Source organism: Meriones unguiculatus, chromosome 6 (assembly GCF_030254825.1).
Source record: "Meriones unguiculatus strain TT.TT164.6M chromosome 6, Bangor_MerUng_6.1, whole genome shotgun sequence".
NCBI classification, from domain to species: Eukaryota; Metazoa; Chordata; class Mammalia; order Rodentia; family Muridae; genus Meriones; species Meriones unguiculatus.
In genome coordinates, this window is record NC_083354.1 from 94,336,736 (window position 1) to 94,351,306 (window position 14,571).

Genomic DNA, 14,571 nt, shown 5'->3' on the forward strand with positions numbered 1-14,571 from the left:
AAAGAAGTAGGTCAGATCCACCACATTTCTGGTTATGGTGAAACCCTATAATGTGAGTAAATTATGAATGTATCACAAAGGTTTGGACTATTTTAATGGCAAGTTTAGTAAGGTTGGAACAATCATTTCCTTTATCTGTATTTGGTTTACCTTAGTTTATCCAGAATGCTTAACTTGTTAAGTATTTGAGCTTTGAAAAAAAAAAATTGCACGGTTTCTACTCCCTGCCATTTTGCAAATCAGCACAATGATGTTGGCAAAATTATTTAGCATTTGATAGTTATTTCCTAACAAGTGAAACTTTAAACATATTAGAATAGAAGCATATTTTGGCACTGTTATGGGATGTATCCAAACATACCTAACCAAAGCACACCCGAAAATATCTTTTCATCTCTTCAGTAAGCAGCATGATATTCTTTGTGGACATACAGTGTTTCTAGTACAGTATGGAACCCTCTCCTTGCGAACATCTTCCATCCCTGGGGCCCAAGCCTACCTTCCAGAACTTAGAATTAACACACTCTTCTTCCCATTCACCAATTAAAGCAGATTAGTGCACTTTGTTACAGCTTTCTGCTAAGGACAAATAGCTTAAGTAAATTTTATTTTTTCTTTTTATATATTAGTCTATCTATTACAGTTTATTATACTTTGTATCCCAGCTATAGCCACTTTCCTCATCTCCTCCCAGTCCCACCATCCCTCCCTCTTCTACTCCTATGCCCCTTCCTCAGTCCACTGATAAAAGAGGTCTTCCTCCCCTTCTATCTGACCCTAGCCTATAAGGCCTCATTGGGGCTGTCTTCTTTTGTGGTCTGGCAAGGCTTGTATTACCCAGGGGGAGGTGATCGAAGAGCCAGTCACTGAGTTTAGTATATCAGAGACAGCCTCTGCTCCCCTTAATAGGGAGCCCACTTGGACACTTAGGTGCTGAAGGCTACATCTGAGCAGGGGTTCTAGGTTATCTCCATGTATGAGCCTTGGTTAGAGTATCAGTCTCTGTAAAGACACTTAGGCCCAGAATACTTGGTTCTGTTGCTCTCCTTGTGGAACTCCTGTCCCTTCCAGGTCTTTCCATCTCCCCCTTTTTTTTTTAAAGATTCTCTGTACTCTGCCCAAAGTTTGGCTTTGAGTCTTAGCATCTGTTTCCATACTGTGCTGGGCAGAGCATTTCAGAGGCCTTCAGAGGTAGATTCTTGTCCTGTTTCAGAACTTCAAAGAACAATTCTCAATTTCATATATAAAAACCAAACATCTAGAATTGCGAAAACAATTCTATATAATAACAGATCATCTGGAGGTATCTCCATTCCTGATCTCAAGTTGTACTATGGAACAGCAGCGATAAAAAAAAAAACTGCATGGTACTGGTAAAGAAACAGAATGATGGATCAATGGAATTGAATAAAAGACCCAGAAATAAACCTACACACCTATAAATACTTGATTTTTGACAAAGAAGCCAAAACCATACAATGGGGAAAAGATAACATCATCAACAAATGGTGCTGGTCTAACTGGATGTCTACATGCAGAAAAATGCAAATAGATCCATATTTATCACTCTGCACAAAACTAAAGTCCAAGTGAACCAACATAAAACCAGACACACTAAACATGTTAGAAGAAATAGTGGAGAAGAGGCTTGAACTCATTGGCAGAAGAGACAACTTCCTGAACAGAACAGGCTCTAAGATCAACAATCAATAAATGGGACCTTATGAAACTGAAAAGCTTCTCTAAAGCAAAGAACACCGTCATCAAAACAAAAGGACAACCTACAGACTGGGAAAGGGTCTTCACCACTCCTATATCTAACAGAGGGCTACTATCCATTATATATATATATATATATATATATATATATATATATATATATATATATATCAAGAAGTAAAACAGCAACAAACCAAGTAATCCAATTTAAAAAAAGAAAGGGGTACAGAGCTAAACAGAGAATTCTCAATAGAGTAATATCGAATGGCAGAGAAACACTTAAAGAAATGCTCAACGTCCTTAGTCATCAGGGAGATGCAAAGCAAAATGACCCTGAGATTTCACCTTACACTGTAAGAATGGGTGACAAAAGCTCAAGTGACAACACATGCTGGAGAGGTTGTGGAGAAAGAGGAACCCTCCTCCATTGCTAGTGGCAATGTACACTTGCACAAACACTTTGGAAATCAATCTGGTACTTTCTTAGACAATTAGGAATAGTGCTACCTCAAGATCCAGCTATACTACTCCTAGACATATATCCAATACAAGTTCAACTATACAACGACATTTGCTCAACCATGTTTGTAGCAGCTTTATTCATAATAGCCAGAATCTGGAAACAAACGAGATGCCCCCAAACTGAGGAATGGATACAGAAATTGTGGTACACTTACACAAAGGAATACTATCCAGGTATTAAAAACACAGAAATCATGAAATTTGCAGGCAAATTATGTGAAGCAGAAAAGATCATCCTGAGTGAGGTAACCCAGAAGCCACTTAAACTCAGTATTGATCACAAATTATTTAAATCCTGTGAGATACCTTAGGGTGTTGGAAATAGGACTGGGTGTGAAAGACATCAAACCTGCCTACTGCTCACTAGGTGTTCTACTATTGGAATTTCCTGGAGTTGGTCATATTCATTGAATTCCATAATAACAGATGTCTGAGTTGGGGATTGGAATTTGAAGCAATCTGGTCAGTGGCACAGAGAAATAAAAAATATCTGTGGGGACCTCAGGAGAAGTCTTTGCTTGAATAGAAAGCAGAACAGAAAGCATTGGTTTGTGGTCAGTTTTTCCCTGGACCAAATCATGCAAAGGTGACAAAGCCACACAGAAATGAGAAGGAACTCACAGAAGATGTCAAGGATTAAGAACCCTGGGAATTTGCCCTTCTTAGTCTACCTCTGCATTTTCATAGCCTCAAATTCCATGACATTCCCATAGAAGGATCCTTATTTTCTTGTTGGACTAATGAGCAAATTATAGTAATGTCTGTATTTGAAGCAATATTCATGTTCTTGATGATTATATTTATGCTCAAGCTACTTGTTACACCAAATACATATTTCAGGTTTACTTCTCTGTCTTAACTGATGTATAGTTTCATTTTCATTGCATTCCTCTATCTTTGTATCTCCTTACTTACTTTACATGGATAGTATCCTGTTGGTTTGACTACACTTGAGTAAGTAACTGCAAAATACTTGAAATTTGCAAGATAGTAATGCCCCGTTGGCATATATTATAGCAAAAGCAAAAAGTGACAAATGGACAATACACATTCTCACAAATTTGGTGGAAATTGTACATTTTCAAAGAAGAGATGACAAAGATAGTTATTATGGAGTCATTTGAAATTTGCTGGGTAGGCAGGTAAGTAGTTGGTTTTCAGGAACAAAGGGGTAATAAATAAAGGGCATTTTCGGAGCTACCAAAGCCATGAACGTGTGAAGGAGAAGCAGGATATGTGCTGGGAAGTGAGATTCACACATTTTGAAAACACACTTTACTGTGCTAAGAACCATGTTGGGATAAATCCTGGGCTTTTATGTTTTTCAAGAGCTACTAAACTTGCATTTTGAGCTAGTCACCCTCATAGTTTTGGCCCAATTATTGTGTCTTTTCTACACATGTAAGTCTTAGTCTGTAGGATATAAAACCTACAGTGAAGAGTAGGATTCTCTTGACTCGGAGACAGTGTTTTCAGGGACAAGTGGCCAATGATAGGATGTCTAGCCTCTTTATCACTGCTAGTAGATGGTGGTCGGGCAAGGGCATCTGCCACATGACTTTCTAATGTGGATTCTTATTGACATCTTAAGATGTTATGAACCAAAGAAAGTATGTTTATGTAATACCTGACAGTGGTAGTACTTAGCAAATGTTTATAGAATGAATATAATAGCTGACAAAATCATATAAAAATGGTTCCAAATCATTTCTTTATTTTTGTACAAAGAATAATCGTGATTCCATAACTGATTTCACAAAATAATAATGTAATGAAAATTGTCTAATTCTAACACAAGTCAGGTGTAACACAGAATAATGTTAAAACCCACTAAATGATAGAGTCATGATCGCTTGTTAGAGCTATTTTAATGATTTTAAATCACTGCTTATAATATTAACTTTTTATTTTCCCACTGATTTAGTATAAGTTACACCTTTTGTTTACTGTTAAATTTTGGTAATGCCAGCATTTAACAGAGTAAAATATATACAAATTAAAACTCAGTCCTTTTCCTTAACCCTCCCTCTCCCTCCAGTTTTTTCCCTCTTCCTCAGTTTTGCTATTTAGGTAAAGCTGGGGTTGAACCTGCTAACTTCCTATCCCAATCTTCCAAATATCTGTATTACGGATATGCACCACTATTCCTTAATCAATGCTTATACTTTTTTATCTTTAACTTTTCTTTTGGTGTTTCTCTCTCTCTCTCTCTCTCTCTCTCTCTCTCTCTGTGTGTGTGTGTGTGTGTGTGTGTGTTTGAGAGAGAGAGAGAGAGAGAGAGAGAGAGAGAGAGAGAGAGAGAGAGAGAAACTCACTATGTACCTCTGGGAGGCTTGGAACATGTTGTGAGCCCAGGCTGGCTTCAAACCTACAGAGATTGGCTGGTCTTTGGACCACCAGGCTTGATCCTAACTCTTACAATGCATAATTTTGGTTTTTAAATTCTTAACATTATCAATCAGATTTTTTAAAATGTGGCAGAAAGAGTGGGAGGTGATAAAAGCCCAAAGAAAGGTGCCTATAAAGATGGTGGCAATCTGGTGATCATTTCTTATTTGGTAACAATAATAATTCTGATTTAAGTCTCATAAAATGATTAATAAACTCTGCTACTAAATGAATAATCACAAAGAAAATTCTAAGAAAAAGTAAAAAACTAAAGGGAGAATTGCTGTTATCTAAACTTTTACAGATATTTTTCAGATATTAATTTCAGTTGTTTTATTTTTGAATATACACTAATAACTGGAATTTTTGTTATTCCCATATTGAGAGATGAAGTTTGTTTTCTGGAGAATGCTTACTCATGGGCTGAAACTATATATCTTCTTTCTTGTCACTGTCACATAACGCTTCTCCTAAGAAACCATGCACATTTTCCTCCTATACAGTAAAACACTGGCTTTGCTGGTTAAATACATACAACTTATGCCATCGTTTTTGAAGTCTGTCCTCTTATTAATTTCTTATGTTCAACAGTATTATAATTCAGGTTGGCTCCAAACATCTATCTTAAAAGCTATGTTTAAATGTGTCCTATCTATGAGGTATTTAAAGGACTACAGAAGTTTCCTTTTCAAAAGGTGATCAGTGCATGTTACAAGTCGGCAGCATCACTCCATGCCAAGCACAGGCAGAATATAACTGCACTCAGTTTGCATGCAGGGGGTGACTTTCTGTAACAGTGTTAAGGGATGAACCAGGGTGGATTAATTTCCAGTCTTTGATATTCATTAACTCCAGCTTCAGAAAAAAATACAAGGAGATGACACAATTACCCTCAGAGCTTCACCAGAGAGCTGCAGCTTTACAATTTGAAATTCATAGTGCCATGCTAATTGATCAAGCAGGACACATAACATCAGCTAAAAGAGGCTCAACTACTAGTTGGTCCTACCTTAGGTACGATGATATTTGACTTTTGAAGTCAGCTTCACTTTGGAAGTTCTTAGCAATGTAGCTATCATTATTTAATTTTTATGCCACACATCAATAGCTAGCCCCTAACCCTCTATGGGTTTTAGTAATTCCTTGTCAAAAGAATCTAATTCAGTGGCTAAAGGTAATAGTGACCAAGGTAAAATGTACATTTTACTTGAATTAATCAGCATTTAGACTTATCTGAATTTTTGTTCACAGATCGTATAACCTGTCAAAGTCAGATTCTTAGGGAAAAAAAGTCTGTAAAGGCAAAAGCCTTCCTATCAGAGGGAAAACGTAAGTCATCACCAAGCTGCCTCATATCTCCAGTGAGAATAAATCAAGGGATGAGTAGGAGTGAGCTTATTCATCAGCACCAACATGATGCTTATTTACCTCCGGAGCTTCAAAGACTTCTGGGTCACTGTGTATGATTGGAGGAAAGACAGCTACGAAGTCTCCCTTCCTCAGACAGTAACTTGTAGTCTCTAAGCTGAAATCCATGTCCTCTTCAACTTCACGGAAGATGCTGGAGTATGAGCACAGCCGCAGGACCTCAAGAATGGTGCTTTCTGAAAGAAACAACAGCTCCTGAATCATAAGCAAGTGCTTTGAGAAGCTTTCTGGGTTGGCTGTTAGAACTCATTACCAACAGCCTTGCTTGGTAGGGAAATAATTTATTCACATCCATTGAGAACAAAGAGAGAGCCAATGAGGCTGTGGATTCTGAGGGCAAAGAACCTGGTGGCTTTGCCACAACATTGTTTGGGGATTTACAAGCAGGAGGTAGCCATACTGTCTGTGGACAGAGGAAAGAAGGAATGGTCTCCAGGAGAGGACTGTGTTAGGGGCACAAACATAGTAAAGTGAAACTATATTCCTCTCATAGCACACTACAGGAGTGTTACTTCACTGGTCTGTTGCAGTGATGCCTTTAAAGGGAGGCTTCACTATTTAAGAGCAAGTAGGCAGTTAACAGTAAAGTAATTGTAGTGGGTGCATTTGGAGACAGCGCCACATTTAATTTCTCTTCTGGTAGCTGTAAATAAAATGAGTCAGCATTTGCTAGAAAAATTTCAGAGGAATACATTTTTATATGGTTCAAGAGAAAACCACGTTTTTCTCAGTGTCCAGGGTGTAATAACATTCACCATCATATTCTGGAAGATTCCAGAAACCGAATGTCCTTGCTTTCCCAGTGGCCTTCACCTTTTGCTCCCAGCATGGCAGATTTTATGGCTAATTTCCGGCGATTTATCCTGGCAGTTTGAGGAGGAATTCCTTTGGGAATAATATGCATAATTTGCATAAATCATTCTGATAGCATGCATTATCAGTTTGTAGTTCCTGTCTGGGGCTGCATCTCTCTCTTCATAATCAAAACTGACTATGTTTCCACCAGTGTGAATGGGTTCTGGAATATAAAGCTTGATTCTTTATAATCAGCAACGTGAAAGAGTTCCAAATGGAGTCCCCCCCGCCCTCGTTTCACATGATAATAAATGATTGTGTTCATAACTTACAATTTAGAAACCTCACACACACACACACACACACACACAAACACACACACACACACACATGCACACACACACACATGCACACATGTTCAGAGTCTAGTTTCGTGGTGCCGAGCACAATTCTGGCATGGACAGTCCCCAGTAATTATACTATTAAAGGCAGACCCATTGGTGGGAACACAAAAATAAATATTATTTTAGTAAGATTTAAACCTATGAGCCCTTGCACAGGGGCATGAAGTAGCTGAAGTAGCTTTGGGTGCCTTCTCACAGGAGGTTTTTGTTTTTTGAGCATGCATTTGTCTAAAGAAATGAGGCTTCGGTCAGCTCTGTGTAGGCAGTGTGGTGATTCAATGTGACGTATAGTGAGGTTGTGCATATTCTCTTAGACTGCCTTCGTTATTATAATCAGGCAGAGTCAAATCGGTTTGCTGGTGATGAGGCTAGATAAGAACTTTGGTTTTGGAACATGGACTCTACTGCAGATAGCCACAAGGCACCTGACACGACAGATTTCAGCTGGCTAGACACCAAGAACCAACATTTCTATGGTGAAAATCAAGGGTAGGCTTCCCATGTCCTGCTGCTGGCCCCGTTGGACCATTTTAGCATTTTAGCATCATTTTAGCATGTGGTATGAAATAGTGGCTGACATATGTAGTAGTTTTGTTCACACAACAAGTCCAGTAGGGGTGTGGGAAGAAGAAATATAAAAGCAAAATAATGCTTGGGGTGGCTGCTGTGACAGGGTAGGCTTTTAACAGTCCGGATAACACGGTCATATCCAATTGGCTGGTGTGCTCTTGGGAAGCATGGCAGCTCATGCCAACTGCAGTATCACAAATGACAATTGGGCAAGCATATCTTATGCAGAAGTTAATCACAATAATGGAGCTGAAAGTGTGGCTCAGCAGTCAGATCGTAAGTGACAAATCTGTTTTAACTTCCAGTACCAGCTATGTGTGCAAGACGAGGTTGGCTCTTGCTCTGAGCGATCATGCCGATAATCATTAGGCGACAAAAGTAATGAGTTGTGTTATTATCACCAATGGAGAGGAGAGCCTATTGGGGTCTGAGTACAGCATACAGACACAAAAGCCAGCAGCATTTCCACCAGCCCCACAGTGAATATGGGCAGAACTATATGTTGAGAAGAATGACAATAGCACAATGAAAAAGCTGCAGCCTCTCCTTGTAGCTGTCATAGTTGAGCAGACACCAGCCAGCCCCACTGACAGACCAGCTGGGCCCTGGGAGGGCTTCCACGCTACACCGGGAGGTACAGTAAATTATCCTGCACGGTAGAGCAACATCTGTTTCTGGGCTAGTGCCGAACAAACAAGGCAGTTTAAAACATACCAAGGGATAACCAAGCAACAAATGAGCATGACCCTCATTTTTTTTTTTTCTCTTTTCTCACACGTGAGGTGCTAAACTTCATTGTACAAGCATTCCATGAAAGAGATGCCAGGTTTTTATTTGATAAAGTGTTGTCAGAGGGTTTTACATATTTCCAAAATGGAGTGAAAAAGCTTATAGTATTTTTATTCTTAGCATTGTCCCCCTTCTATCTTCATTTCTTTTATACTAAAGCTAGCACTTGGTTCTCAATTCGCTCTAGAATTAAAAAAAAATTCTTTCCATACACTTATAAATATTCAGTCTTTAAACCTAATTTGCTATACTTAGTTCACATGCCTTCAAGCATTTGTCTTCCAATTCCCACTGAATAAATGCGTACTAATGAGAACTAGAGCAAGCTGCCGAGGCAAAGCTGGGTGACTGGGGTCTGGCCTGCCACCAGCTTGTGATAGGCGGGCAAATTGAGTTAAAATGAAAAGTCTTGTCAGCTAAAATTCAACATGGTAGCCAAACAGCAAGCTGTCAATCATTCATCCAAAACAAGGGACTATAGGTAATAAAAGGTCACTGTGAATTATTAGTGCACACTTGGATTACATATGGAAGTTAATTTTAATTAAACATGATCTCTATCTGTAAATGTTTTATAAAACTTATTGTGCATAATGGATTGATAATTTATGCGAGCATTTAGCAGGTAATGGGACCCTCTAATTATTAGACTGTAGTGTAGAAAAAATGACTATAGAGAATGCAAATATTTGGGGGATAAATTTACACCAGGCATTGCAAGGTGCCAACAATCATAGCTGTGGTTAAGATAAGGCTGCTGATACACTTTAGAAACCAACGTTTACTGACTACTACCTACAAGACAATTGGGTCACAAAATGTTGATGGGAATCTCACAATTCTGAGCATGCACTACTTTCTTTTTTTAAGCCAGAAAAATATGAACTTCTTTGTTAATATGGAAAACTAATATGATTAAAAGTCATTTCCAAGTAAAGAGCAGGGCGTGTGTTACGCTGTGATGTTTTATAGTCCAACTATAGGAAAATGACAAATGAAAGAAAATATTGTTAGAAAAAAAGGCACATCTGCTTTGTCTTTGAAATAATTTGTAGATAATTCCCATGTATAGATTTTAAATACCAAAGCAGATCATGATAACCAATAAAGCCTGCCACAATGCAAACATGGATAAGCACATGCAGGTTTCTGCCTCATACTTAGGCCATGTCTGTATATGTGGAATGAATGTACTGTGACATGGCTGGGCTGTTAATTTGGGTCATCTTAATGATTGGTGCAGGCTGGTGTGCCATTTGATTAGTCATGGTGATCAGTGGGTAGCAGCAAAGGCAGGAATGAAATGAGCAGCCAGCTCTGGTATGGTCACTGGGGCTGAACACATGGATGGTCTTAAAAAGAAAATGGCTAGGAAAAGGGAAGGGAATGGACATGAAAATTGTGTTCTCTAGAAGGTGGGATGAAATGCAGCTCAGCTTAGGATAAACAAGCATATGTATATAGATATATTTCTAGACAGATGAGAAAGTAAAAAGAAATTGTGATAATTAATATATAATTTGAAGGAGAATCATAGATTTTTGGATCAACAATTGTGTATTTGAATAAAGTTAAAAATAAAACTGAATGAGTACAAATGCCTACCTTCACACTGCATTGCAGAAACAGGCTTTGGTTCCTGCTATTTATGGTTTCTGTGGTATATTTATACACATGTAAGTTAACATTCATATGCTCAATAAAATTTTGTTAAGGTCTTACTCTGCTCAAAGCACTGGGACAGAGTGGCTGGAGGAAAAAAAAATGCAACTTGTACACTTGACCAGCACTCAATGAAACAATCTAGAAAATACATATAAACAAGAGGCTTCTAAGGCAGTACTTTAAAATGTTTCTTTAATTATCAGTTTGTGTGTGTGTGTGTGTGTGTGTGTGTTATGCACAGTTGACCCAATGTGCATAAGCTTAGAGCAAACCTAATGGAACTCAGGTTGTTAGGGTTGATGACAGGTCTGCTGAGCCCACTCACTAGTCCAAAAGAGACTACTTTGCACATTGCAGACTGTACAACTTAAATTGACACAGACTGTGAACTTTGATTTTTCTGGCAACATCTATGCTTTGTGGAACAGCTCTATCAGTTTAATCAGCTCATGCATTACTTATCTGTCATTTGTTAGGAAAGTAATGTTTCTCCTAGACTCTTGATTTTATATTTTCCTTGGTGTACTTTTTTTGAGGTATAGGGGGCAGGACTCAGGGCCTTGCACATGCTAGGCAAGTGCTCAAACCCTGAGCTATAGCCAGAGCTCAGACTAAGGTTTGCATGAATCAATGGAAAGTAATATTTTGTGAATATTGAGAGCAAGGCCTTGCATATGCACATGCTGCGTAACTTCTATAGCACAAAGCTATAACCTGTCATTTTTTCCTTCCTTCCTTCCTTCCTTCCTTCCTTCCTTCCTTCCTTCCTTCCTTCCTTCCTTCCGTTTATTTTTCAAGGTCTGGCTTTCTAGCCTAAGAGGGCCTTGAACACATGATCCTCTTGCCTTCCCTCTCAAGCTCTGGAATTATAGACCATATAGACCATTATAGACCACTTGAATGATATGCAGTTTCAGAGTTACAACTCAGAGGAAAGTTATTTTTAGAAGAAAGCTATTTTTCATACTGAAATCAAGTTTTCTTCCCTTTAATTTTCAACCCATATAGAACATTCAGGCAGATAAATCTAATCCTTCTTCAATCCACTTATAACCCCTAAAATACGTACAGATATTTTATCATTTTCTTTTTGTGTAGGGGTGGTGCTTCTGTGAATGCTAGGCAAGCATTCTAACACTTAGCTATAACCCAGCCTGTATTAACCATCTTGTACACCTGTGTGAGAGATGACATCAGCCTTTTGACATGCTTGGTAGGTTCAGATAACATCTACAATCTGCCACAAGCACTGTTTGAGTTGGAAAAGAGAGGCACTTTCAGATTTTATGCCCCAGACACCATACTTCTATTTATGTTTCTCTTGTGGAAGCAGATGAGGAGGGAGATTTTTGAAATAATTTAGTCATTTACTCCTTTGAAGATTTTTGACATCACAGAAATTACCAGCTACTTTGACTACTTGTTAGAATCACCTGGTATTTGATAATGTCTCCATCTCAGATCAATGAAATCAGAACCACATTACCTAAAACCTTGAAATGAGGGGTGCTGAACCTTGGCTACATAATAGAATCACCCGGGGAGCTTTTAAAGCCATCAAACCCTCACTCAAGAATAATAAAATTAGACTCTCTGGGGACAGTATCAAGACTGATTGTTTTTAAAGCTTTCCAGATGATTTCAATGAACAATCAGGTTGAGAGTTGTGGTTTGAAACTGGGATTTGCCAAGGAACCTCAATCCATTCTGTACTGACTTATTTTTAACACTCACGGGATGAATTTACTTTACATTAAAGTTACCTTTTAGTCAGATTATAATCACACCACACATTCCCTTCCTTAATTGCTTAGCCTTGTATTAAAATGCCAAGCTGATAGAGTGAAGTCAGTATTTCTCATTGATGCTTCCCTATGTAACACATACTATTGTTTGCTCTCTGTTTCGGGAGTACCTCTTCCTCCAGTTAGGACTTCCTCACAGGATACTAGGGATATAGTGTAGTCAGAAAGCATTTGCCTAACATATGCAGAAGCCCTGGGTTTAACCCCCAATATGGTAAAAGAAAAAAAAATGTTACTAACAGGAATTGAAATTCTTACCTTCTGTGTTTCCTCGCGAGAGTATTTTGGTAATCTTTACGGTTGCCTTAGTTATTGAAATTTCTAGTTTTTTAACCGCACGATATTTTTTTTAAGATTTGTTTATTTATTATGTATACAATGTGTGTTTGCATGTGTCTGCATACCAGAGAGGGCACCAGATTTCATTTCAGATGGTTGTGAGCCACCATGTGGTTGCTGGGAATTGAACTCTTAGGACCTCTGGAAGAACAGCCAGTGCTCTTAACCTCTGAGCCATCTCTCCAGATCCCACGATTATTTTATAATACTGAAGGCAACATTTGAGAATCAGTGGTACATATTGTATAAAAAATAGTGGTGTTTTCTTGAACAACTTTTGCCTGAAGTGACAGAGGTTACCATCAGGCATTAAAGTCAATAGCCTGTCTCTGAGGTTATACTGTTTAGCTGTACAGTCTACTTCTGGACCTTTCCATTCAGTGATCAAATGAAAATAATACATAAGCTAAGAAATGAAGGGTTAACACAATGACTGGAATTTGATGAAATAGTTGCTAATCGTTTTAGGGTAAGAATATAGCTTGGTGGATAGAATTCTTACTCGGCACTGGATTAATCACTTGCATCATTACAACAAAATTATCCTAGCATGATTTTTAGATTTCTTTATTTATTATTTATGTAGTACTCTGCCTGCATGCATCCCCACACACCAGAAGAGGGCACCATATCTCATTTTAGATGGTTGTGAGCCACCATGTGATTGCTGGAAATTGAACTCAGGACCTTTGGAAGAACTCTCTACGGTCCCTATTCCAAAGTTAAAACATTTGTCAGTGTCATGACTTGGCTTACCTTTCCCAGTATTGTTAACATACAGATTGCGGTAGATGGCTTAGAATAATCTAGATAGAAAAAACTCTCTTCTCAGTGGAGGCAATGAAAAGAACCTGGGATTAGATCTATCTCAGGAGAAAGATATAGTTATGGTGATAAAAATCCAAGTGAAAATTCTGTCTCTCTCATTCTGACAATATTCTAATTTGTTAAAAGACTGACAAGATGTAACAGTAGCCACATTTCCTCAGAGTACTTTCGTGAAGACCACTTGAAGCAACTAAAAAACTACTTTGAAATATTTAAACAACTAATATGTTTAGCATAGATAGACTTATGATTATTTTTTTTGTTACAGGACATTAGTATTCCAACTAATCCTTCTGTTTTGTGGAGCACACAGATCTACCCCTCCAACTTTCCTTTCTACTACTCATTTATTTTTAATCCAGCCATCACCTCCAACAGACGTTGTCTGTAAACCCACAGACCACCTCAAACAGTAAAGCTGGTAGGACATTGAGAGACCTTTACCTGACCTTCCATTCCTCCAACTCCAGTCCTCCAGTCTCATTGCCAGCTCTATAGCAGACCTTCTGTGGCTTCTCTTCATTCTCAGCCCCCATTCCCCAGGGCTAAGCAGATCCTAAGGAACACCCCCATTTTGCTCCCTCTTGTAGACTCATTCCTAAGTGTAACCACAGACTATGCAGAAACACATTTTACCTGGAACTCACTCTACTTATCAAAATTTCCAAAGAATTTTCTACCAGGCAAAACAGTCACCACACTCTCCTATGAATCAGACAGGAAAACAGAATCCAAAGAAATAAGCAACCACCCAGCAAAGAATGAAAATCTTCCCAATTCCAGATGCTTAGTTACCAGTGTAAAAACACAATCAGTAACAGCCAGAATAATATGTCTTCACTTGAGTTCACCAACACTTGCACAGCACGCTCTGATTATTACAACATAGCTAAAGGACATGAAAAAGATCTTAAAATAGCCTTAATGAATATGATAGAGGCCGTAAAGAGGAAATGAATAAAATTCTTAAAGAAACTAATAAACAGTGGAAGGAAATGAGTAAAATAGACTTGAAAGTCGAAATCGAATCAATAACAAAAACTCAAATTGAAGGAAATCTAGTAATGAAAAGTTTACAAATTGGAAGAGAAAGCTCAGTGGTAAGCCTCACAACATAATACAAGACCTGAAAGAGAGAATCCCAGGCATAGAAAATACAAGATAATAAATGGATACTTTAGAAAAAGGAAACATTAAATCTAAATAACTCTCCTGGCCAAAATTAAAATTAAAATTAAAAAAATCTGCAACATTTAAAAAGCTACAAGAAACACACAAAACACCAAATAGTCTGGACAAAAGTTCTCTTAGTATGTTAG

General features: G+C 38.2%; 1 protein-coding gene across 1 annotated transcript in view; it reads right to left on the reverse strand.

The window, feature by feature from the left end:
* Positions 1 to 14,571, reverse strand: part of LOC110543711 (cytochrome P450 7B1) — a 198,607-nt gene that overhangs the window by 13,733 nt on the left and 170,303 nt on the right. Inside the window, exon 5 of the mRNA XM_060385739.1 lies at positions 6,058 to 6,233. Coding sequence (XP_060241722.1) covers positions 6,058 to 6,233 — 176 coding nt within the window. The remainder of the gene's footprint in view (positions 1 to 6,057; positions 6,234 to 14,571) is intronic.